Below are 27,248 nucleotides of genomic sequence, written 5' to 3'. Positions count from 1 at the left end.
TGCTAAGTAATTACCACAGCGAATGATAATGTGTTTTACTGGTCAAAACAATGAACTATAAGTCAAGAGACTTGAATTCTCCTTCAGGTTTTGCCATTCCCATTTTTTGTGACCTTAGGAAAAGCACTTCACGTTTTGTATCTCAATTCCTTTTTTTTTTTTTTTTTGTAAAATGAAGGGCCAAATTAAATGAGCTTCTACAATTCTATGAGTCTATAGACAAATGAATTCTATCAGCCTTCTGGCTGGTCTCCCTGCCTCAAGTCTTTCCCCTGTCCTGTCCATCCTTCATTCAGCCATCAAAATGACCTTCCTAAAGTGCAGGTTACCATCCCTCCAAGCAATAAACTCCAGTGGCTCCCTACTACCTCCAGGATTAAATGTAAAATGCTTTAGAAGCCAAATGTCTGGCTTTTAAAGTTCTTAATAACCTATCATTCTAGTCTTTTAACAACTCGCTCCTTTCAATATACTCTTTGATCTAGTGAGATGATACTTGCCTTTTTGTTATTTCGCACACAAGATTCTCCATCTCCAGGTTCCTTGCATTTTTGCTGCCTATACGCCATGCCTGGAATGCCCTCCACCCTTACCTCTGCCTCCTAGCTTCCTTCAAGTCTCAGCTAAAATCCCACCCTCTGCAAGAATCCTCTTCTGATCCGCCTTAATGCTAGCACTTCCCCTCTGCTGATTATTTCCAGTTTAGCCTGTCTGTATTTCTTTCGCACATAATTGTTTGTACGCTGTCTCTGCATTAGATTGTGAGCTCCTTGAGAGCAGGGACTAGTTTGGACTTTCTTTGTATTCACTGGCACACAGCAGGTGCTTAATAAATGTTTGTTGACCGAATGATAGAACAATTCTATGTTGCTAGGATTTCATGGTTGCTTAATTCGTGTGGTTTTATAGTAAGTTTTATGATTCTATAGTTAGAACACTAGAGACTGGTAGCGATGGTGGGGAGGGAGGGGAAAGGGGGACGACGGACTTAAGAGTCTATCCCACTTTGACTCTGCTAAATTTGTTCTGACTATCCAGCCACAAGTTGGATTCTCCCCTCCTCCTCACCCTACCTGTCTTAAAGTATGTTCTTGCCACGAGGGAGGTGAAGTAAGAGTGTGTAAGTGGATTATGGCCACTGCCAGTGGAAAATGAAATCCACGTGTATGTGCCATCCTAAAAGATTAACAGAGGATTCTTCCCAAGAAAGGAAGCATCTCTCTCTTTTTGTGTAGGTAACAATCCCTTTCACAAGAAGAGGCTTCTAATCTTGCTTTTCACAGCATTAAAAAAGCCTGTCTGATGGCTCTTGGGAGGCTAGCTGGTACAAAAGGCTGAAGAGAATTCTAGTCAATACCAAGGTTGGAGTGACCCTGTCTGAGGTTTGCCGTAGCTGCCTTCTTTGGAGAGTTTAATTCAGTTTCAATGGCTCTTACTGGGTAATTTTAGGTAGAGAAGAAAAGGTTCAAGGGGGAAACATGAGAGCTGTCTTCGAATTTTTGAAGAATGGTCAAGTAAAGTAGGGACTAGATTTTCTTTTAATCCCAGAAGGGAGGACTAGGAGTCAAGGGTGGAAGCTGAGACAGGGAAAATTTTAACTTGATGTAAGGCTAAACTTCTTAATAATCACAGCGATCCAAAAGTGGGATGGGTTGCTTAGGAGGTGGTGGGCTTCCCTCCATTGGCATTATTTAAGCACAGGTGCTTGTTGGGTACGTTAGAGCAGGGATTCTTTTTAGGTGTAGGTTGGACTACATCAGAGGGTCTTAACCTTTTTTTGTTTCATGAACCTCTCTGAAAGATGAAAGACCCTTCTCCTCGGATTATATTTTTAAATGCAAAAAAATGCATTGGATTACAAAGGAAGCCAATTACACTGAAACATAGTTATCAAAATAATGTTTAAAAGTTCACAGACAATAGGTTAAGAACCCCTAAACTATGTGGAGGCTGAGATCCCTTCCTACTCCAATATTTTGTGATTTCAAAAAGAGAAGAGATTTGGTCGGAAAAAAAAAACAATCCTCAGAAGAAGAAATTCTGAAGTGCTTAGGAAGGAAAGTCTCCAGACTGAGACTGAAAATAACAAAGTGGTTAGATGTAGGCTTTATCACTGGATTGGGTCCTTTAGGGTTATTCATTAGACTTACAGATTGGGACTGAATACTAAGAGGCGGAAGATAAAGGAATAATCTTTCCATAGGCCCAAAAGTACTTAAGACAAATAGACCTCATTCGTTCACAGTATTCAGGTGGGGGGTGAGGAGGGCAAAGATAGGTTTCTTATATACGGAAACCAGTATGGTAAGCATTAGATTTAGTAAAATCTTAAAGTGAACTTATTTTTCACTTGTGGGCAAGGATTGTGTGTATGTGTTATTTGTAGCCGTGAAAAATCTACAAAGCATCTTTTCTTTAGTCTGGACACTTAAAGGTTTGCCTACTTCTATTTTTACCTTCTAGCAAGAGCCATGTTTCCCACGTCACCACTCTTCAGTCTCATTAGAAACATTAGTAAATCTCTGGCTCAGAACTGATTTATTTCAGAAGTCTCATAATCTCATTGGAGATCACCAGTAGGGTCCTTAAAGGCAGTGCTGATGACTGACTGTGGGACTATGGGGTCCTTGGATTTAGACCAGAAGGAGGCCTTGGAGCTCATCTAGTCTAATCTTCTCAATTTATAAGATGGGTAAGTAGGCCCAGAGAGATGAAGTGAGTTGTTCAAAGATAAAAAAAATCACAAAGATAATAAAGATTAGAACTGGGAGTCAAACCCAGAACTTTGAAAGGAAGGAAAGCGGGGAAGGAGGGAAGAAGAGAGAAAGGGGAGAAAGAACAAGGGAGGGAGAAAGGAGGAAACAGAGTGAAGGAAGGAGGGAGGGAGATAAGGAGGAAGGAGAGAGGGAAGAAGGGAAGGGGGAGGAGGGAGGGAGAGAGGAAGTGAGAGAATGGGTAAGGAGGGAGAGAGGAAAGAAGAAAGGGAGGGAAGAAGAAAAGGAGGGAGAGAGGGAGGAAAAAGTGAAGAAGGAAAGAGGAAGAGAGAGGAAGGAGGGAAGGAAGAAAAGGAGGGAAGGGAAAGGGAGGAAAGAGGGAAGGAAGGAAGGAGAAACTTTAAAAATGATACCTGAAAGTTAATGCTCACACAAAAAATAATGATGGAGACAACTCATTAAACAAAAAAGACAGTTAACCATTTTAAGGGCTTATAGATGAACAGGAAATAGGGTATTCAGTACCTATGGAACAAAGCTGGGGAGAGGGAAGGGGAAACAAAAAGAAAGCAAAAACCATTCGGACCAATTTCTATACGTTGTGGGGTAAGGCAGGAGAAAGGGAGAAGAGGAGGTAGTAAGAGATATTAACTCAGCTATTATTGGAAGCATAATATGCAAACATTTTGTTTTCTCAAAGACCTAACTGTATGGCCATGTAGTAAAGAGCACACACAAGCCTTCATAGCATGAAAGCTTTAGTTGTAATTACTATTTTTGTCCAAACCACCCATTCTCCCAAATTCTCTATTTCCTTTGGCATCTGGTCACCAAGGTTCAAAACCATGGAAATACCTTTGACTCTTTTCTTTCCTTCACCCCCATATCTAATTGATTACCAAATCTTAAGGATCTGACCATCATATCTCTCATATCCATCCCTGTCTACTTATTCTGCCCCTTCACCTCTTATCTCCATAACAGCAAAAGTCTCCCCTGTTTCTGGCCTTTCCTTTCTCTGATTCATGCTGCCCATAAGCTGTCAAATTATATTCTAAAAACACAAGTCTGATCACATAACTTACTCCCCTTCTCAAAATCTTCAATGGCTCACTATTGCTACCAGGACAAAATACAAAATTCCCAGGCTGGCAGTTAAAGTCCTCTAGCATCGAGATGCCCCCAGTCTTTCCAGTCCTAAGTCATATTGCCACTAGCCTCCACATAATCTCTTTCCCAGACTAAGTAGGCTAGTTTGGTGTTTGCTGTCTATGACATTCCACCCGCACTGATGTTCCCTGATGTCTAGAATGTACTCCCTCTCTCTGCCTTTTATGTGCCCTCCTTACCAGAGGTCTCTGATTCCTCCCCATTCTCACTCCTAACCCCAATTCCCCAGTTGTAAGGACTCCTCGGTACATACTTTCAATATACTTACTTGTGTGTGTGAAGAAACCTCTTGGTAAGTAAGTTCCTGACAGACTTTTTACTTGTCTTTGTATCTCCAATACCGAGCACGGTACCTTACACAGAGCAAAGGCTTAATAAACGATGAAGAAAATTGACTACACATGAAGCCGACTCATAAATATTACTAGACCTTCCCAATCGGTGATGTAACAGCGCAGCAAAATCACCAACTATTTAAACAGGAATCTGCCGCTTCTTTTCCTTAGACAGGAAAGGTGAGATGTACCATGATTTTAAAGTAACAGTGGACCATTACGAAGGACAGTATTTGAACAGTGGGTTAGATGGTATTGGCTATGGTCATCCAGGCTACCATAGAATCTGGGGAGCTAATCCCTGCTCCAGTGAAAAGTGAACCTTTCTGGTGTTACAATAAATCTCCTCCTTATGTGGGGCTCTATACGGCAGTTGCACTCTAAGGCTTTCACGCAAACAACGCCCCTACCCCCATTCACTATGACCACATTGCCTTGAACGCGTTTAATACAGTTGAGTAAGCTGCAGCTTTCTATTCAGCAGCAAAAATTCAAAATCATTACCTCCCTGATGGGACCTCCAGAGATGAGCTAATCAATGAGATATGGGGGAGAATTCCTGGTCAGTCTCTCTCCCTCTCTCTTCTCTCACCTTATTCTCAACAAGGAGCTAATTTCGTATATTTCATGCTGATTCTTTTTCAGAGAGTGACATTTCCCTGACATCTCTTCCGTTATTAGAAAGTACACAGGGACACCTGAACAAGGTATCCCCTCTGATAATGGGGCTTTAACAGCCCCAAATAAGGGTACACCGCCATTACATTGTTACATAGCATACACTGAGCACAACCATTATAGACACACAGAATTTTCAGAAAGTAAAAAAAAAAAACCTGTGGATGGCATAGAGAGTGGGAAAATTGAAGTTTATCCTTATTTCTGAGCAAATGGTTATGAAACACATATGATTATGTGTTGGTTATGAAACATATGGAGAGTACAATTTAGTTACAGGATGGGAAGTAGATTCAGACAAGCTGATATGCTAAGTGGCCCCTCAGAAGGTACTAAAACCACACATGTTCTGAGCCAAAATGAGATCCCATATTAAGAATAATAGTGCTTAGGGAGCCCTTTAAAGCTTACATGTGTGTTCTCCTCTGATCCTTAAAATAACCCAGTGAGGCAGGGAAAACAGGAATTATCTTTATTCTACAGATAGCAAAAATAATTTTCAGAGAGGTTAAATGACCTACCCAAGGTCACACTGCCCATGCTCTCACTGGAGATGGGAAGTGAGGCTCAAGTCGCTGCTGACTTCAAACCTAATGCTCCTTCTACTGTGCCACAGTGCTTCTCATATGATTCTTTTCATCCAGAGCCTGCCAAACTACCCAACAAACAGAGGAATAAGTACGTGGTTAAGCTATTCAGCTAATGACAGGAAAAAAGAAAGCAAAAACCAGAGTCTCATTCACGATACTAGAAATAATGTCTTTTTTCCAGTTTCAAATTGGGCTTACAAAATTGGATTACATCATGGTCAACTTATGACTTGCAGAAAAAGGATGACCACATATGGGCTCCCTATGAAATAAAAATTAGGTATCATTGTAGGGGAAAAGATGACTTTTAAGAGGAAAGCAGAAGGTTAGATTTAGATTTTAGGTTAATGGCATCTGCAGTAATATCCTGAATATACAAAATTGACTTCTCTTGCTTCCTATGAGCAGTATTTATCCTGGCTCAACCTCACAGTCATGTCAGAGAATCGGAGTATCAAAGATTTAGAGATGGAAAGGACTTTTGATGCCATCTAGTCTAATCTCATTTTACATTTGATGAAACAGAGACTCAGAGAGATTATGTGATTTGACCAAGGCCAATCTATCAATCAATTGATAAACATTTATCAAGTGCCTACTATGTGCCAGGCACTGTACAGATAGTAGAGTCAGGATTTGAAATTAGACCCTCGTTATGAAGGCACACGAGATAACTACCATTGCTATTTAATTTTTTCATGAAAGACTCATGTGGTAGGCACTCATAGTGTAGTTAGCCCTCTACCAAAACTACAGAACTTTAGTTAGTGAAGCATCCTAAGGTCATCAGAAAAAAGACCCCTTACTATGTGGGCAATGTTCTCCAGTCCTACTTTATCTCATTAAGATATAGGCTATATGGAACAGTTGAATTAGCTGGTTATCAACACCCACACATTTTTGTTGTCTAAAACTATCTTCAACATTATACTGGTATTTACAGACAACACAGCTTTCATCAGCCTTAGGCACCACGTTAAAATTCAATCATATAGGAAATATTGGGAGAGAAAAATACTTCTCCACAAACTTGGTAAAGCAGCTGTTTTGCGGCTTAGTTATCCATGAAAGGACTTGGAGTTTTCTTTCCAAAACATCTTAAAGACTGGACTAACAACCGATACTTTGGAGAGATTGTGAGGCAGGTTGGCAAAATTTAAGAAATATTTAAGATAATTCATGGTACTCATAAGTTTGTTCACTGTCAAAACAATGACCCCACCCAGAGTTTGACATAGTGCTGAAAGGAAACCCCCTCAGTGCAGAGTATTATGTGGAGATGAACAGGGGAGTTTAATGATTCTTGAATTGGAAATCCTTAATCTCAAGATAAAAAGTAAAAGATCTTGAATCTCTGAGTCAGACTTAAAGTGCTGTTTGCAAATTCTGGCATTCCTTGGCCCTCTAGGTGCTTGGGCATGGCCTTTTGACTGAGTCCCAGTTTTACAGAAAAAATCCTTTTTTTACATTTTTTGTTTGTTTTTTTAATTTATTTGATATATTTAGTTTTCAGCATTGATTTTCACAAGAGTTTGAATTACAAATTTTCTCCCCATTTCTACCCTCCCGCCCACTCCAAGATAGTGTATATTCTGGTTGCCCCATTCCCCAGTCAGCCTTCCCATCTGTCACCCCACTCCCCTCCCATCCCCCTTTCCCTTCTCTTGTAGGGCAAGATAAATTTCTATGCCCCATTGCCTGTGTATCTTATTTCCTAGTTGCATGCAAAAACTTTTTTCTTTGTTGTTGTTTTTGAACGTCTGTTTTCAAAACTTTGAGTTCCAAATTCTCTCCCCTCTTCCCTCCCTGCCCACCCTCCCTAAGAAGGCAAGCAATTCAACATAGGCCACATGTGTATCATTATGTAAAACCCTTCCACAATACTCATGTTGTGAGAGATTGACTATGTTTTGCTCCTTCCTAACCTATCCCCCTTTATTGAATTTTCTCCCGTGACTCTGTTCCTTTTCGAAAGTGTTTGTTTTTGATTACCTCCTCCCCCTGTCTGCCCTCCCTTCTATCATCCCCCCTTTTTTATCTCTTTCCTGTGGGGTAAGATACCCAATTGAGTGTGTATGGTATTCCCTCCTCAGGTCAAATCCGATGAGAGCAAGATTTACTAATTCCCCCTCACCTGCCTTCTCTTCTCTTCCTACAGAACTGCTTTTTCTTGCCACTTTTATGTGAGATAATTTACCCCATTCTATCTCTCCCTATCTCCCTCTTTCAATATATTCCTCTCTCATCCCTTAATTTGATTTTATTTCTTTTAGATATCTTCCCTTCATCTACAACTCACCCTGTGCCCGCTCTCTCTCTCTCTCTCTCTCTCTCTCTCTCTCTCTCTCTCTCTCTCTATATATATATATATATATATATATATATATACACACACATACATACACACTCACATATGCATATATATACATAAAGATATATATATATGCATATTCCCTTCAGCTACCCTAATACTGAGGTGTCATGAATCATACACATCATCTTTCCATGTAGGAATGTAAACAAAACAGTTCAACTTTAGTAAGTCCCTTGCAATTTCTTTTTCTTGTTCTTTTTCTTGACTACCTTTTCATGCTTCTCTTGATTCTTGTGTTTGAAAGTCAAATTTTCTATTTAGCTCTGGTCTTTGCACTGAGAAAGCTTGAAAGTCCTCTATTTTATTAAAAATCCATATTTTGCCTTGGAGCATGATACTCAGTTTTGCTGGGTAGGTGATTCCTGGTTTTAATCCTAGCTCCATTGACCTCCAAAATATCATATTCCAAGCCCTTTGATCTCTTAATGTAGAAGCTGCTAGATCTTGGGTTATTCTGATTGTGTTTCCACAATACTCAAATTGTTTCTTTCTGGCTGCTTGCAGTATTTTCTCCTTGACCTGGGAGCTCTGGAATTTGGCAACAATATTCCTAGGAGATTTCTTTTTGGGATCTATTTGAGGGGGCAATCGATGGATTCTTTCAATTTCTATTTTGCCCCATGGCTCTAGAATATCAGGACAGTTCTCTTTGATAATTTCTTAAAAGATGATATCTAGGCTCTTCTTTCGATCATGGCTTTCAGGTAGTCCAATAATTTTTAAATTATCTCTCCTCGATCTATTTTCCAGGTCAGTGGTTTTTCCAGTGAGATATTTGACATTGTCTTCCATTTTTTCATTCCTTTGGTTCTGATTTATAATATTTTGATTTCTCCTAAAGTCACTAGCTTCCACTTGCTCCAATCTAATTTTTAAGGTAGTATTTTCTTCAGTGGTCTTTTGGACCTCCTTTTCCATTTGGCTAATTCTGCCTTTCAAGGCATTCTTCTCCTCATTGGCTTTTTGGAGCTCTTTTGACATTTGAGCTAGTCTATTTTTTAAGGTGTTGTTTTCGTCAGTATTTTTTTCAGTATTTTTGGGGTCTCCTTTAGCAAATCATTGACTTGTTTTTCATGGTTTTCTTACATCCTTCTCATTTCTCTTCCCAATTTTTCCTCTACTTCTCTAACTTGCTTTTCCAAATCCTTTTTGAGCTCTTCCATGGCCTGAGACCATTTCATGTTTTTCTTGGAGGCTTTTGGTGTAGGCTCTTTGACTTTGCTGACTTCTTCTGGCTGTATGTTTTGGTCTGCTTTGTCACCAAAGAAAGATTCCAAAGTCTGAGACTGAATCTGAGTCCGTTTTCGCTGCCTCGCCATGTTCCCAGCCAATTTACTTGACCCTTGAGTTTTTCAGCGGGGTATGACTGCTTGTAGAGTAAAGAGTACTTTGTTCCAAGCTTGAGGGTTTGCGCTGTTGATTTCAGAGCTGTTTCTATACAGCCAGCTCTGCCACACCAGCACTCCTCCTTCCTCAAGAACCACCAACCTGGACCTGATACAAATCTTAAACAGGCTCTGCACTCCCGCTCTGATCTGCCACTTAATTCCTCCCACCACATGGGCCTGGGGCTGGAAGTAACTGCAGCTGTAGTCTGTAGCTGCACCTCCCCCGCTGCCCCTGGGGCAGTGGCTGAACCTCGAACTCTGTCCCCCACAGCTTTCCCCACTAACCTTCTCTGCTGTCTTTGGTGTTTGTGGGTTAAGAAGTCTGGTAACTGCCACAGCTCACTGATTCAGGGTGCTAGGGCCTGTTCTGCCTGGCTCCCTGTCTGTTTGGTCCTGCCGCCACCCACGCTGAGCTCTGCTCTGCTCTGCTCCCAGCTCCATGCGTGATAGACCTCATCCAGCGACCATCAAAGCTGTCCTGGGTTCGATCCTTGCTTCCCTCTGCTATTTTGTGGGTTCTGCAGTTTTAGAATTTGCTCAGAGCCATTTTTTGCGGGTTTTTGGAGGGATGTGGTGGGGAGCTCACGCAAGTCCCTGCTTTTCAGCCGCCATCTACACAAATCCTTTTATTAAGGGAATTTGTTCTGTGAAGTTTGGATTCAGTCAAAGGGCCACACTTGAGGACCTGAGGGCCACATGTGGCCTCTGGACCACAGGTTCCCCACCCCTGGCCCAGACTGTTCCCCATGATAAGAATATACTGCCTCTGATCTCTGCCTATGAGAATCCATAGCTTTCCTTAAAGCTCAGTTTAGGTGCCTCCATTAAGGGAAACTAGGATGTCCAAAGAAACTTCTCCAGATCCCCCTAGTTATTAGTGTTCTCTCTCCTTAAATTATCATTCATTTATTTACCTGTTTCTGTATTGTGCCCCCCCCCATGCAAAAGTCTTGGGGGCAAGAAGTTCTGTTTGCCTTTATCTTTGAATTCTAATTGCCTAGTTTGTACCTATGAATTTAATATTTGTTGAAATGAATTGATAAAAATTCATTCTACAACACTGCTTTTCACATTTCACTTCTCTAGGATACATCAATGGTGAATCACCCAAGACTGTGTCCCAAGGTGGCACCACAGGCTACCTTTTCAATTTTTAATAACTTTTGCTGCGCACTTCCTGATCTCTTTCAATTAGTCATTCACTCAATATGCTAGCATTTATCTTAATAAACGTTTCTTAATAAGTGCCTACTATGTGCCAGACACTACGCTATGTGCTGGGGATACAAAAAAAAAAAGACAAAAGACAGTCCCTTTTCTCAAGGAGCTCACAGTCTTGTCAGGAGACAACATGCAAATAGCTATGTAGAAACAAGTTATAGGCAGAATAAATTGGAAATAATCAACAGAGGGAAGGCACTAGAATTAAAGGGGTGGGGGTGGGGCAATGAGTCAGGAAAGGCTTCCTGTAGAAGGTGGGATTTTAGGTGGAATTTGAAGGAAGTCAAGAAAGCCTGGAGGTAGATATGAGGACAGACAGCATTCCAGCCATGGAATTCAAGAACATAGTCTGTACTGATCTGTATAGTGGCTACAAGGGAGGAGGGAGAGAGAGCCATTCTGGAAGGGCTGATGCTCCTAAGCAAATACACAAGCTCCTAACAGCAACAGTGGCAAGTGACAGCATCTGCTACAAATCTCTTCTCTATTTAACAGTGCAGAAGGTTTTGTTGCCGTTGTCCAGAGAACAGAAACTGCTGTACTCAATAAGAACCACAATCCACTAAGCCTAGTATTCTGCCTCTGACAGTGGCCCCGAGGGAAGGCATGGATCCCCCTAACATCCTAGTTTCCCTTAATAACACATTATGGATCTCTAGCCATGAATTTCTCTTAAGCCACCTTTAATCTATTTATAGCACTACTAGTGAACCAAGCATTGGACATAAGTGGATTTTCCAGATAACTGTTTACTTAACCTGAAAATAAATGGCCTCAGACTGTTATGCTTTTTGAATTTTTATGCCCACTTTTTTTTAAGAGTTTTTTTTTTTTCTCCTGCTTCCTTCCTTGCTATGGTGACTGTCACTGTCCACATCTCCTTGGCCTCCGTGGGTCTGCTTTCAGCCTCTCGTTCTCACCCTTTTTAATTGGCTGCTGCAGATCTACTAACAGGTGAAAAATCAAATAACAAAGGTATTAGAGCCTTTCCTAAAGGAAGAGGATTAGAATAATTGGCCTGGATCCTTGGCCCCACATCCCTCCAAGGCCCCACAGTAAGGGCTACTGATTCTCCACCTATAGGCTTAATCTGCCCCATAGGAACAACTTAGACTATTTGCAAGAGAAAAGAAAGGAGCCCCAGATTCACCACTAAGCAATAAGTCAGTCTAGCCAGGTCTGCTCTGACCTTACATTTGGATTCTAATAACTGGACTTTTGTTATCTAAGACCAAGCTTTCACCTCATATACCCTCCATCCCTGCAAATGCATAACCGCTGCTTTCTACATATCCTATCCCTTACTTTGCTCTGCATACTATCAGTAACTTGTCCTTGACAGAACCCTCTAAGGACTAGACCATAGGGGTGGGGAACCTGAGGGCTCGAGGCCACATTTGTCCCTCTAAGTCCTCAAGTGAGGCCATTTGAATCCAAATTATATAGAACAAATCCAAAAAGACTTCCCCACCCCTGGACTATAGCCTCTCTGAATTTCAGTAGCCACTCTGATGTTGACTGCCTATTTATATTGGCCGAGTGCTAGTTGCCTGACCCTATCTTTGGGTTCTGTCCTTGGATTTCATGTCACACAATGGCCTGACCTCTCCTAGATGTCTTACTGGACTTCTACCTATTACCAAATTCTCCTAACATTCCACTCATGACTTGACTTTTACTTCTGCCCCACAGTGGGAACCACAAAATCAGGGACTCTCAGTGTTGGAAAGGCCCTGAAGGGCCATCTGGAGCAGCTTGTACCACCAACAAAGCTCAAGAATCATTCAGACTCTGCTTAGGGATCTTCTATGATGGGAAACTCACCCTTTTTCCTTAGACATTGCATTGTGGGGCAACTCTAAACATTAGAATATGTTTTCCTTACACTAAGCTAAAAGCTGTTTCTCTGTCATTTCAATCCATACATCCATCCATCCATCCATCAGCAAACTTCTACCCATTGTTCCCACTCCTGCCCTCCAAGGCAAAGTAGAACAAGTTTAATCCTCTTCTGTATTGAAACAACACTGCAAATACTTGTCTTTTTTTTTCTTCCTTTTCTTCTCCAGGCTAAAATCTCAGTTCTTTCAGCAGCTCCTCATAGGGCATAACATCAAACCTGTCTGGTTGGCCTCCACTGGCCCCGATCCAGTTTTACAGTATCCTGCCTAAGATACAACTCCAGCACTCAATTCAACACTTCGAATATTGTCTGATCACAGTAGAATACTAGGGGACTATCTTCTGCATTTTAACTTTACTCCTTTCTTAATACAGATGAAAATTTCAGTAGTTTTTTGTTTGTTTGTTTGATTGGTTTTTTTGGCTGCCACGTTGCACTACTGACTTACGTATAGCTTGAGATTCACTCAACCCCTCTTCCACGGATATTTTTCATTGAACAATTATTGAGAACAAATGCAGGTCTTTACATTTTTTTCCTATGAAATTTTATCTTATTTGATCTGCCCTCTCTCTCTATCTTGTTCAAATACTTTTGGAGTCTTGTCACCCAGCATGCTAGCTACCCCTGCCAAAGACCTTTTTCTATATTACTTGCCTGACTTTTAATGATCCAATTAATTTTTAGACCTGGGCATCCCTAGTCTGACCTATCTCACTGCCACCTAAGTAAGGCCTAGTACTGCCAAGTGAACAGACTGACTGAGAGTATCAGGGACAATCCTAAATGAAGTACATAAACTTTAGTACTCGGACTTTGGGACATCTATTGTGCCTGTTCCCCACCTCCCCTTCCCCCCAGCCTGCCCTAGGCAATCAGGGTTAAGTGACTTGCCCAGGGTCACACAGCTAATAAGTGTCTGAGGCCATATTTGAGCTTAGGTCCTCCTGAGTCCAGGGAGGGTGCTCTATCTACTGTACCACCTAGCTGTCTCCCCCCTTTTTGTGCCTGTCGTTTTAAAAAACAAATATTACTATTGCTTGGTTCTCCACTGTCTTCTAGATAGCTTGAATATCAGGCAAGTTATCTCATGATAAATGAGGTATTAACATGCTATAGTTCTGATACAGACTGTACTACCACTTGGGCTAGTGCAATGTTTTATTGGTCCAAAATTTAATACTTCCAAACATGAAGGGATTTCCAAAATATGGAGAACAAAACCCATGTTCACTATTTTAAGTACCATTCGTCATTTTGAATATTTAGATTTAGTGCTTCTTATATTGATTCACCTTTTTCCCCTAGGTGGCACGGCGGTAGAATGTAGGATTTGAATCAGGAAGCCCTGAGTTCAAATTTGGCCTAAGACACTGACTAGCTGTGTGGCGAATTACCACATTGCTAGCTGGGCAAATGACTCCATCTCTCTGTGTCTCAGTTTCCTCACCTGTAAAACACGGATAGCACCTACCTCCCAGGGTTGCTGTGAGGGTCAAATGAGAAAATCTGTAAAGCACTTCGCAAATCTGAAAATACTATATAAATCCTAGCTATCATTATCATCACTACCATCATCATCTTCTTCCATTAAACAAATACTTAGGAGCTTAATGTCTAGTCCAGAAGATAAGACATACAACTGTAAGATAAAACAGGCATACGAGAGCTCATGTTTAAATGAGTGTTGCCGTTCATAAGTCATTTTGCAAAGATATACAAATAAATCCCAACGATTTTGCCACTCCTCAAAACATTTTTGTTCCTACTCTGTAAGTGGGCAGCTAGGTGGTGCAGTGTATAAAGCACCAGGCCTGGAGTTAGGAAGACTCATCTTCCTGAGTTCAAATCTGACACTAGCCACTGTGTGACCCTGGACAAGTCACTTAACCATGTTTTTCTCAGTTTCCTCATCCGTCAAGTGAATTGGAGAAGGCAATGGCAAACCATTCCAGTATCTTTGCCAAAAAAAAAAAAAACAACCCAAATGGGATCATGGGGTCGATGACTAAAGAGCAACTCTTTAGGTATGTGGCCCCTTTATATAATATACTTAATGATAGCAAATCTTCAATCTCAGAAGGTGAATATGAGATTTGTTAACAGCAAAATGTCATCCAGATCCCAGATCAGGCTGGATAAAGCATCAGGTAACTATCACATGCAAAGATCGAGTTTCTTATGGCACATTTTTAGGTGCTCAACAAATGCATGTTAATTGATTGTGTGGTCCATAAACTAGCTCTGAAAGAAATTCCCAAGGGAAAATTTGTCTTCCTATTGTTTATTTCATTTTCTCCCCCATAACAATTTTATTTGGCTTTGGCATTTAAGATAATGCAAAAATAATATATGAGGCAGTAAATTCCTTAAGGAATTTTTGCTCCAGTTGGGAAGAGATGAATACATTTTCTTCAACCCACCTAATTTCTAGTTTATAGCTAGCTTACTACATGGCTTCCTTGTTTTAAAAAATCATTATACTGTAGCATCCTTTTTTACTATTCTGACTGAGAGAGACACACATTTCAAACCAATACATAAGCACATATTTATGTCCACACCTAAGCAGGTACGCACACACACATTATACCTTGAAGTGCTTGGTTTAGGTTACTATGAGGATGGGCTGAAGTTTGACCTCGGCTGAAGTAATAACGGTATTCTGCTACTTCTCTCCTCAAAACAAGGAGAAATTCATTCTCTTTCCACCTTGAATTTGTCCAACCTTTCCAGCTTCAGAAAATAGTCTACGGATATGGGCAAAAAAGCTTGATAGAGAAAACAAAAACTTTGTCCCAACATTCTATTCAAGCAATGTTTATTCCAAACCGGAGCTGTGAGCAAGCAAATAGCCAAAGGAATCTTTTTCTTTTTTTTTTAATTTTACCCACTCTCCTTTGCCCTACACTGCCTTTGGAGGAAAGGCAAACAAACTGGCTAGTGACAACAGGTTAATCAAGAAGAAAGAAAAGGAAGAAAGGGGAGCAGCTTGGATAAACTTTAATTAACTGCCTAAATGGTTAAGTTTGCTCTACTTGTCAAAAGATTCATAAGGAAGGCTCCCCTTCCTTCAGGTTTATTTCTGTAACGTTGCTATATCTTCCCCACAAAAAGACAGCCAGATTTCCCACCTGTCTCCAAGGTTATAATCATCTCTTTGTTCCCATCACACAAAAATACAACAAAACTATAAAATCTATTGCAAAAACAAAGTCAGTCTCAGGATCAAAAAGACAAGCTCTTCTCTTCCTCTGATAAATATGAATAATGAAGTTCAACACAGTGGAGGAGAAGGGGTTGTCTGAGCCTCTGGATCCCATAAAGTAAACACTGAAATAAAGGTACTAGTGAAGTCATAGCTTCGTTTCTTCTGCTTGTCAATAGAATTTAAATGAAAGGAAGTGATAAAAGACTAATGATGAGAGATTACCTCATCACTGAAAGATCAAGAACCCTAAGATTATGAAGTAGGAAAAATGAGCTCATGTTCAGCTGCACAGATATGGACAGATAACAGCAGGCCACTCTGAGACTGTCATCCTAGAGCTGATATATGGACTCTGAGTCATCCCTTTTGGTTTGTTCAGTCCTGGTCTCATACAATTAACAAAACAAAAAACTACTAAAACAATCATTTTCCGGGCTTAGATTTTCAATCACTGATCAAGTCTAGCTGTAAACAAAGTACAGTAAATAATGAGGAGACCTTGGAGTCAGGAAGACCCGAGTTCAAATTCTGGCTTGGCTAAACATTGACTCTGGGACTCTGAGCTATTCATTTAAACTCTCAATGCCTCCATCCACTCGGTTAAGACTATGCAGTCTAAACTAGTGGTTAATCTGCATTGGTGGAGAGTTTCCTCACTTGCGAATTATTCCCAATGTCAATGAAATCACAGGTGTGTACCAAAAACTGAAGACTGTGTAAATATAATTTATTCTCTTTCCCACTAAATGAACATTAAAATACAATTCACCATAACTGTGGTGGGCCTCGCATGATGGAGTGAAAACACCAGTAGGCTGATAATAGGAGGGGTGGAGCTCTATTCCCTGCCTAGTTGTGTGACCTTAGGCATGTCACAAACCTGCTTCCCCATCTGTACAATGGGAGTGGGGCTTCTTACATGTACCACTGAACTCACAGGGCTGCTGTGAAGAAAAAGCTTCCGTGACCTTAAAAGATTAGGTTAATTTGAATGATCATTATTTGAAAAATGAAGGGTTTGGCCTCAGTGATTTCTAAGACTCTACAGGACTTTCTTAAGGAACAAATCACACCCAGTTTTCATCATCTTTCTTCAATCGTTATCTTTAGGGAAGAGAAGGACATAGGCACCAGTGATTTCTTCAGGGGGGGGAACACCTAGAGTCCGAAAACTAGCATTTATACAATACTTTCAGGTTCGCAAAGGGGCAACTAGGTGGAACAGTAAGACCCAAGTTCAAATATGACTCCAGACATTCACTAGCTGTGTGACCCTGGGCAAGTCACTTAACCCTGTTTGCCTCAGTTTCCTCATCTGTCAAATGAGCTGGAGAAGGAAATGGTAAATCACTCTAGGATATCTGCCAAAAAAAAAAAAAACAAAACCCAAATGGAGTCACAAGACTCAGAAACGACTGAAAAGCAACGAAACAAAAGGTTTGCAATGTGCTTTTATGGCTGTTACCTCATCAATGCAGTTCTACAACTTACAGTCTTAGAGGTCTGAAGAATTAAGTGACTTTCTTGTGGTCATAAATCTGGTATGTGGCGGAGATAGGATGTGAACCCAGGTCTTGATCACTTCAAGGCCCTACTTCTATCAGCTACAGTGTGCTGCTTATGGCTCTGGCGTATACCTGAACAACTGCATCCATCTCACAAGAAAGCTAGACTCACAAAAGATTCTCTTGCCAGCGAGCACTCCCCAATGACCTTCCCTAATCACAGAAGAAAAAGAGAAGATTGCAAGTGTCAGGACCAATTTCACAACAGGGTGTTCGGCATCTATTAAACTCCTGTGACGTGTTAGGCACTATGCTATACACTTAACAAATATTATCTCAGTTGATCCTTACAACCACCTTGAGAGATATGAGCTATTATTATCTCCATCATACAGATGAAGAAAATGAGGCAGGTAAATAACTCACTAGAGGTCACACTACTAGTAAGGGTCTGAGGCTGAATTTGAACTCAGGTCTTCCTGACTTCAGAAGTTGGTCTAATCCAGAACCAGGAGGACACTGTACACAGTAACACTGTGAGATGACCCACTTTGTTAGACTTAGCTCTTCTCAGCAATACAATGGTCTAAGAGACCTCCGAAAGACTCATGATGGAAAATGCTATCCACATCCAGAGAAGGAACGATGGAGTTTGAATGCAGATTGAAGCTTACTATTTTCTCTTTTTTTGTTGTTTTTTGTTTTTTCTTTCTCATGGTTTTTCCCTTTTGTTATAATTCTTTTTTCACAACATGACTAATGTGGAAATGTTTTATACTGTTGTAAAAAAAAAAGAAGTTGCTCTAATCCTACTGGAGTATCCATTTTTCTAGATAATTGTCCTACGTGTCGTACAAGTTTATGTTACTATGAGTGATGAGAAGGGATGATGTGGAGGGCAGCAGACCGCTAAGTAAAGGAAATTCTAGGGAAGCTAAAAAAAATCATGTGCACTGGCAGAAAGTGAGCATAGCAGGCTGTCTAGTTCAATGTCCTATAGCTTTTCCCATGATTTACTGTCCAAGAACTGAGTAGGTTGCCTTGAGAGGTGATGGATTCCCCATTCTCGGACTTCCGGCAGAGGCTAGATGACCACGTGTCAGGATGTTACAGTGGGGATTCTGTTTGTGTGGGGGTTTGACTAGCTGGCTGCTGTGGTCCCCTCCAACTCTGAAATTCTGTAATTCAATGACCCTCCTGAACTTCAGACCTTTATCCGACGTTAATCTCTCCAGACCTGGTTAATATACCAGCTTCAATACTGTTAATTTTTTTTTTATTCTGAATTTAACAAACAGTAAACAAGATGAACATTTCCATGAAAAAAGAAGAACAAAGGGGATTTATACAAACAACTGCAAATCTGCACCACAAATCGTTTGCTTCCCTCTCCAAGCGTAAGTACACAACAAATTCAATAGCTTCCACTTTGTACACTGCCCTGCCTTTCAATTTTTCAAGACCAAATACCTTGACCGCTAATCTTTCCTGTATTATGACTCTACCTCCATCCTCAACCTAACACTGCCAACCAAATGCTGTGGCTGAACTCTCTCCCTTCCTCCCCCAAAAGAGGTTTCAATCAGTAGGGAATACAGACAGAGTAAAAAGAAAACTACTTTGACAGCCAATACCCAATGAGAAAGAACCTCAGAGCTCCTTCAAGAACCCTCCTAGAATAGACAAGCTACAATAATCCCTATCAATCAAATGAGGTTCCATTCCCTCTGCAAAGATGCTTTGCAAGTCGGGAGATTCAGGCGAGAAAGATTTTCTGAGGAATTTGACACACTACCTAAAGAAATATGTGGGAGGCACTCTTCAAGAGGTGCCTCCGATACTGCTTCATCTGCAATTAAATTCACTTTATATTTGGTAAAACATAGGGGGATTAATTTGAGAAGGGACTAAACACACTGGAAAAGAAAGTTGCTTTTCAAGACGCTAGACCTCCAAGCATTTTAGAGATAATTCAGAAAGTTTATAGGGAGGCTAAGGTTTGGACACAGACTGTCTTTCCTAGGCATAGAAAGTTAAAACCGCTATGAAAAGCAGCTACAAAGATGCACCTGAGTCCTCCTAAAAACTGGATTTTTTCTTTTTTTTAATAAAAGGAAGCAAAAGAACTGGCACAAAATAAAGCATGGTATAATTACCTGCATGAGCTGAGAGGGGGGAGTGTGGACGAGGCAATGCTGGTGACTGGCCATTTCCTATTAAACTTTTCCGGTTACTCGTTCGGCAACTGAAAAAAAATAAATAAGAAATGAAATGAAAGAACAAAAGGGGGAAAATAGTCCAGCTTTAAAGTCAAAATTTATTCTCAATCACATATGAGCAAATTTAAAGAAGACACAAAACCTATTTCCCTATGCTATTAATGAAGAGATTGTCAACCAACACACAGCCACATACATTTGCACGGTGACTACATCTTGCCTTCATTTAATTTTTTTTCAATTACATGTAAACAAAAATTTTTGCCATTCTTTTTTAAAATTTCAAGTTCCAAATTCTCTCCCTCTTTTCCCTCCTCCATCACCAAGAAGGCAAGCAATTTGATATAGATTATACATGTGTAGTCAGATTGCATCTTGTCTATTAGAAAATGAAAATGATTAATAAACTGTAACACCATTAATATTCCTCATTATCAGTAGAGCGATGATAAAAAGTGATCTTTTTTGTTCTTAAATTATGTGACACATTCTATCCAGATAATAAATTTAGTTTTCAAATCAATCACAAAACTGTGGGGAACATCTTTGTTTACATGTAATTTCTAACACAAAATCGTGCAATGAAGAGCAATGACTTATCAATCTTACGGTGATACACTAATTAAAAATCTAATTATTGAAACAAAATTCACATCTGTGCCTTTTTGTCAATAGAGCAGACAATGTCTCCTAAGATAAATGTATTCTGTCACTTATCTTTTAAAAAAATTCTTGTAGACTGAATTCAAATTCACAAAGCTTCCCTCTCAGAGTTAATTGACAGGTGTCACCAAAATAAGTTTAAATTTTTATTAAAATATCAGAAAAGAGCTTTTTTCAAACTTGTGACCCCTGTTGGTTTTAACCCATGCCATCATCAACTTTCCGCAATACTCAGATGAGAGAGCTACTGTATCTTCTTCGTGTGGAACACAGCAAAGGTAGAAAAGTTCACTCAGGTTGGCCTTGAGGTAGATCCCACCAACCCCTAGGGTAGGAATGATAAGAATGATTGATGGCAATGACAACGTTTACTTCTTTGCATCTGCTTGTGTCATAGACTGGTACTCAGATCCCAGGTCCCTTGCTAAGGTATAGATAAAAGTAGAAAAAACTTGTTCACAGGGTTAAAAAGGTACTTATATAATTAACAGAGCACAGAGTAAGGAAGGGCAGCAAAGCTGTCTCATTTGGCTCAGGGCACCTATGGTGAACAGCAGTTCTTTGAGACTCCCACCCCCCCCCCCATCTCCAGGTGATTGACGTAGACTCCCCTGTCTTCTGAAAGCAGTCCTTGCTACTGTTGTGACTGATTTATGACAACACAAATGCTTGTTTTTTTTTTTAAAAGATCTATGTTGAGCCACCACCTGATTTCACATTTGGTTGTTTTAGATACTGAGTGGCTATATAATGAAGCATTCCTGTATACTGCAGTCATGTTAGCTATTTGAAGCAAGAACATCGGGAAGACAAACAAGATGATGAAAGACTTCAAACATACCATTGGACAATTGGTTGAAAAAATTGGGAATGATTAGCCTGGAGAAGAAAAGTGTGTAGGGGAGGCGGGGAGGGCATGACAGCTGTCTGCAAGTATCTGAAAGGCTATACGATGGGAAAGGGATTAAATTTTGACTTGCTACACTCCAGAGGCAGCTAGGTAGCATAGTGGGTAAGACTGCTAGGCTTAAAGTCAGGAAGATCTGAGTTCAAAACCAGCCTTAGACATTTAATAGCTGTGCGACCCTGGGCAAGGCACTTAATTTCTCTCTGCCTCAATTTCTTCAACTGTAAAATGAGGATAAGAATATCTGTCACATGGCTCCCAGGGTCGTGAAGATCAAACCAAATAATATTTGAGATGATATTTGTAAAGTGCTTGGCATGATGCCTGGAACACAGAAGTGTTTCATAAATCTCTCTCTCTCTCTCTCTTCCTTCCTTCCTCCCTTCCTTCCTTTCTTCCTTCTTTCCTTCCTCTCTATAAGCAGGAATGGGAGAAATACATAGAAACTGTGAAGAGGCAGCTTTAGCTTTTCTTAACACTGAGAGATATCCAAGAGTACCTTGAGAGACTGTGAATTCCCCATAACTGTACTTCTTCATGTAAAGATTAGAAGACCATATCAGGTGTACTGTAGACAGAGAATACTCGTTCAGGTGAGGTTGGACTGGCTGGTTTCTGAGATCCCTTCTAACTCCGGCATTCTGTGATTCTGAAATGTGTCTTCGGATAGATAAAGCACACATTTCATTATCATGACAAAGTACTTTTAGCAGTACTGATCAAGTAGCTTCTAGCATATTTGTTGGCTTATGATTCTCCCTTCATATGTAGTGTGTATATATATATATGTATATATACATACACATATGTATATATACATAAATACACAGACAGTATACATATATACACATATGTGTACACATATGTATACATATGATATGTAAACATATTATATGTATACATTCCTAAGTATACATACACAAGAAGCAACTAGATCAGTACTGCTAAAAGAAAATTGTCATGATGATGAAATGTGTTTTATGTATTTATGTTTACACAATACACACAGACACACATATATACACATGTACATATCTGTATATACATACATCTATATGCACACACACGTACTTAAAAAACCTCTTTAGATAGCATTATCTAATTTTATTGTTCCTCCTAGAGCTTTCAACACTTCCTAGTATCATTTGTGAGTTTAATTAAAATCACGTTTACTCCTCCTAAGGTTGCTAATGAAGTTGTTAAGTAAGACTGGACCCTTGATGCTTAATTATAGGTGTAGTTTTGTGATGCAGATTCTTATCTATCAAGAATTCGACCCGTTTAATTCATAACCTTTACATCAGAGACCATCATTTTTAACAAATCAGAATTTTGTAAAATATGTTTTGTGTTCATACAAACTGAATGTCTATTTCAGTGCTTGGAATATTAAATATCAACTTACTGACATTAATGAAAAGAATGGATAACGTTCATGAGATTTACAAAATCCTAGATATTCTGTCTTTATGGCAACTCTAAATAATACAAGAGCAAATTACTTACAAAAAGGTTAATTGCTATTAAAAATAGCAAAGGAAGGATGTGTTGTTGTTTTTCACTTAACATTTAGCATCTGAGTCAGTCATTTATAAAGATTTCATTTTGATAGCCTTAATTATTAATGTTTATATTTGTAATGTAGATAAATAGGAAATGTGAACTGCTACTGATGCAAGGTTAAGTCTGTGCTGATGACAGCATTTTAACACAATAGGATTATTAAATTTGGTGGGAGGGTTGTCAATACATGTTGACTTAGTTGAAGCAAAGGCTTAAGAAAGGATCTTTCTTACATGAATAATCACTGAGAACAAAAACTGGATTTTCTAAGGTACACCTGGGAAAAGTAATATATTCTAAAGACCAAATGCAAAAGCCAACACTACAGACAATAAGACAGCATGCATTTTACATTTTCAGTACAGTCATGCTTAAAAGGAAGGAAAATGACAATTTCAATGATATCAATAATGTCAAAGACAGAAAGGAGAAATAAGAACGAGTTAAAAAGAGATCCGATCATGGTGATCGGAAAGGTTCAATTTAAATTATAGGCAAATTACAGATAAATCATGTTTGCCTACTCCATAAAGATTTATCTTCACAAATGCATGGTTTGAGTCTAATTCATGCAAGAAGAAGTAGCCGTCACTTTGCATGAATTCTACAACATGTAACTAAAAACAAGTTCTTCAGAATTTTGACGATGTGCTTTAAGTTCCCACAAGGTCCTGTAGAAGCTTAATTTAATCAAGCTGTTTTGCTTGGGAACACTGTAATAAAAAAAACCAAACCTAACATTTATATAACACATTAAGGTTTCCGAAGCACTTTATATAACTATCTCAATTTAGCCTCACAACAACCATGGGAAGTAGGTGGTCTTATTACTCCTATTTTTCACATGGAGAGGACTAAGGTTGAAAAGGGGCAAATGACTTGCCCAGTCTATCACAGCTACTCAGTGTCTGTTCTTACTGTTGTGGTTGTTCAGTCATTTCGGTCATGTCTGACTGTTCATGACTGCATCTGGGGTTTTCTCAGCAAAGATAGTGGAGTGGTTTGTCATTTCCTTCTCATTTGACAGATGGGGAAACTGAGGCAAACAGGGTTAAGTGACTCGCCCAGGGTCACAGAGATAGTAAGTGGGATCAGATGTGAACTTGGGTCTTTCTGACTCTAGGACTGACACTCTCTCTCCACTGCATCACCTAGTTGCCCAGTAAGTGTCTGGGGTAGGATTAAAATTCACATCTTCCTGACTTCCAGAATCCTATTTAATACATCATTTAATACTTTGGCCTTTTCTCTCTATCAGGGGAAGAGGTGGGGGAAGGCAGAAGGAGAAAGAGAAATGGCGGAAATTTATAAAGCATCTATCACGTGCCAGGCCGTGTGCTAAATGCTTTACAAATATTATCTCATTTGACCCTCACAATAACCCTACAAGGTAGGTACTGTTATTATCCCCATTTTTCAGTTCAGGAAAATGAGTCAGACAAGGCACTTTAAGCTTGCCCAGAATCACACCACTAACAAGGGTCAGAGGCTGAATTTTAATTCAGGTCTTTAGGACTCCAGGTCCAACACTATCAGCTCTGAAGAGGCCTGGAACAAATCCCACACCCATTCACAAAACAGGATAAATTAAAAGTTGAAACATACTCATCTCAGACAGGAAAAAAAAAAATCCTTGTATTTTTGCCAACGTTGCAATACATGAGTTTCTGCCTCACTGCCCTCTACCCCACCTGACACCCCCGCTCAGGGCAAGGAAAGCACAGGTGATGCTCTAGCTAGTAAAACAAGAACATTATTTCCATTGTGGCAGGAAATTCCTGGCTGATTTGCGTAATTTGCCAGTGCCAAGCACTGAAATACATATAGGTTTATCTTTTGCTGCATTAATGCCAGAGGACAACAGTGTCACTTCTGTGTACTCAGTTATAATCAATCCAAACCGCATTCTGGACCTTTCCTCCGTAAGGAAGTCCTCTTTGACTCTTCTTTCCTCTTCCCCCTCCCCTCTCCGTTGTCAGATCCTACAGATTCTATCTCCATTATTATCACTCACATCCATCCCTCTCCCCTTCCTCCCTATACTGCCTGCTATCCAGTCTCTTTGCCTTCAGGCAATCCCCCTCTAATCCATCCATCCTTCACAAAGCTGCCAAAGTCATGTTTTTTTTTGATGCTCAGGGATGACGACAGTATCCTCTGCTCAGAAACCCTCAGTGGTTTCCCATCATTCTAGCTTCTTGGCCTGGCATTTTACAATAACAGATCAGAGTTGACATTTAAGTAGCATTTTACAAATTTGCAAAGTGCTTGACACCCATTATCTTCATTTGGGCCTCACAACAACCCAGTGAGGTAAGTGCTACAAGTAATGTATTTATCTTCCTTTTGTCAACATGGAAACTGAGGCTCAGGAAGGTGGTAAAGGTATTTGGACCAAGACGTTTGCCTATCTTGGGGTTGTGGGATGTAGGGTCACTTCTCAAAAGTGCTTCCTTCTTCCTTGGAATAGGAAGAATAATTTTTTAAATGTCATTTACTAAGGACAACCTGCACAACTTCTTTCTTGAATTGGGAAAGTATTAATATCACTATTAGCAACAAAATGAAGCGTTTCCCTGAAAAATCTAAATTCAGACAGAAATATGCAAGAGGAAGACTAAAAGCAAGAGTAAAAAAAGATATAAATTTAGCAGATGAGAAACAACAAATATAACGAAAATAGGACAGAAGGGAATGATCAGGTTTAGGGATTTATTATCCTTCCTTCAACCTGGTCCCTCTGTTGGAAGAAAACCTTGGGAAAAACCAAGTAGTCACTGAAACATTTTGTCCCCTACACAAAGATCTATACCACTACCTGGCTAACTTCTAGAATCTAGATAAGCGAATTTAAGTGAGTACATGAGAGGTAGTCAGGGCATGGTGAATAAGAAGCTGGCCTGAGTTGGAAGAGACTTACGTTCCAATCCTGCTTCTGACACAACCTGGCTATGTGACTCTGGTGGTCACTTAACCTCTTAATGCCCCCGGTAGTTCTATAAAAGTACAAGTTGTAGAGCAGATGCTGACCTGAATTGGTAGGAACTGCCTATGAGGAGTTCTCTAATTTGGTGAATTTACACAGGTCTAGTCTAAACCATCCCCCAGCCCCAAAAGTAAATAATGTAGTTGTGGCTGTTGAATAGTTTCAGTCTTGTTCCACTGTCCCTGACCCCATTTGGGGTTTTCTGCACAAAGACAGTGGTTTGCCATTTTCTTCTCCAGCTCATTTGACTGATAAGGAAACTGAGGCAAGCAGGATTGAGTGACTTGCCCAGGGTCACACAGATAGTAAGTGTCTGAAGCCACATTTGAACCCAGGTCCTCCTGGACTCTAGGGGCTGAGCTCTGTCTACTGCTCCACCTAGCTGCCCAAATAAATATATAGAAAAATACTATTTTCTTAGGAACTGGTATTTGGGGGGAAGGGGGCACAAGAGGGGACATTAAGGGTCTGTATTTAATTAAATGTTGTGAAAAAGAAAATTATTTTGGACCTAATGGTTTGTTTTTTTGTTTGGTTTTTTGCTAATAAATATTTAAAGTCTAGAAATTCCATTCTGAATAAAACATAAAATAAAGGCTACTTATTTCCTCATTTAAAGCTATACCATATAGTAATCTGAATACAGTTTGGCACAATGAGTGGAATTAACAGTCCAATTATGGTTCACAGCTTAAACGACACCATCCTTCAGATGGATGTAGGATCCATGTGAGCTCATTCTCGGGAGCACTTACACAATACAGCCTAAGCTTGAACACATTTGGTTCCCCAAACTTAGATTTTCTAAGAATCAATAGAATATGTAACATCTTATGGGATAAATACAAGCTCATGATGACACCAAAAAAAAAAACAAAAACCTTATATTAGAATTCACCACCTTCAGAAAAAAGCCAAATCTCTTTCTCCTCGATATCTAGTCCTGATCCTGACACTCGTGTCTAACCTTTGGACTCAAATGGAGCATAAAAGTCATCCCATCGTATGTTAAAACACATGTGAAGAGTTAAATGGACTGTGCCTCCCATCCCCCCTCCCAGGTATAGCCTACAAAATGTATTTTCATCAAGACCTAAGAGTCGGGGATAAGGACTAATGAAACTTGTGATTTTTAATAACATAAGAAACTTCACCAAAAGGAGGAAACTCTCTCTAGTGATTCAGTTGGCACCTTCTTTGCAATGTAAAGTCTCATAGGTTATAAGGCGGTTATAAGATTTGCAGGATCAACCCTGAACCCAGGTCTACAAGGCTCTGAGGACAGATTCCTAACCATTGCAGAACACTGCTTCTAAGTTAATTAGTAGGTGAGATCATTCAATTAGTAGTAGCTTTTAGTAACTGGATTAATTCAAAGGAGCTGGAATGTACTATTAGGTGAGGGGAACTTCCACTGTGCAAGCTTTTCCCGGTGATTGCTTAAGATTTCCTAGAAAAGTCCCAGGGAGCTGCTGGAGAAACAGAGAGGTCAAATGACTTGCTGAGATCTGCTAGTCTGAGGCAAGATGTGAACCCAGATTTTTCCAACTCCAAGCCTAGCACTCTCTTCATTACCGCATACTGTCTCTACAAAGTACTTCAAACTTCTCTCTGGAAAAGATGGGGTTCAAATTTCAGCTCTAACATGACCACAAGGGGACAAGTCATTTATCCTCCCTTGGACTAGACTCATTTTTTGTCCCTCACAAAATGTAAGGGTTGGATTAGATGATTGTTCATGTCTCCATTCTAAAGGCCCAAAATTCCATGTCTCTTTCTCAATCAGTGGAGACAGACAGAAGGGCAGCTAGGTAGTGCTCT

At 40.0% G+C, this 27,248-nt stretch overlaps 1 protein-coding gene across 1 annotated transcript in view; it reads right to left on the bottom strand.

Moving 5' to 3' along the window:
- Nucleotides 1–27,248, bottom strand: part of MAST4 (microtubule associated serine/threonine kinase family member 4) — a 772,318-nt gene that overhangs the window by 73,750 nt on the left and 671,320 nt on the right. The window contains 1 exon segment of the mRNA XM_036747001.1: nt 19,246–19,334. Coding sequence (XP_036602896.1) covers nt 19,246–19,334 — 89 coding nt within the window.

The sequence above is a fragment of the Trichosurus vulpecula genome, chromosome 1 (genome assembly GCF_011100635.1).
Source record: "Trichosurus vulpecula isolate mTriVul1 chromosome 1, mTriVul1.pri, whole genome shotgun sequence".
Taxonomy (NCBI): domain Eukaryota; kingdom Metazoa; phylum Chordata; class Mammalia; order Diprotodontia; family Phalangeridae; genus Trichosurus; species Trichosurus vulpecula.
This window is presented reverse-complemented; position numbering and strand designations above follow the sequence as displayed.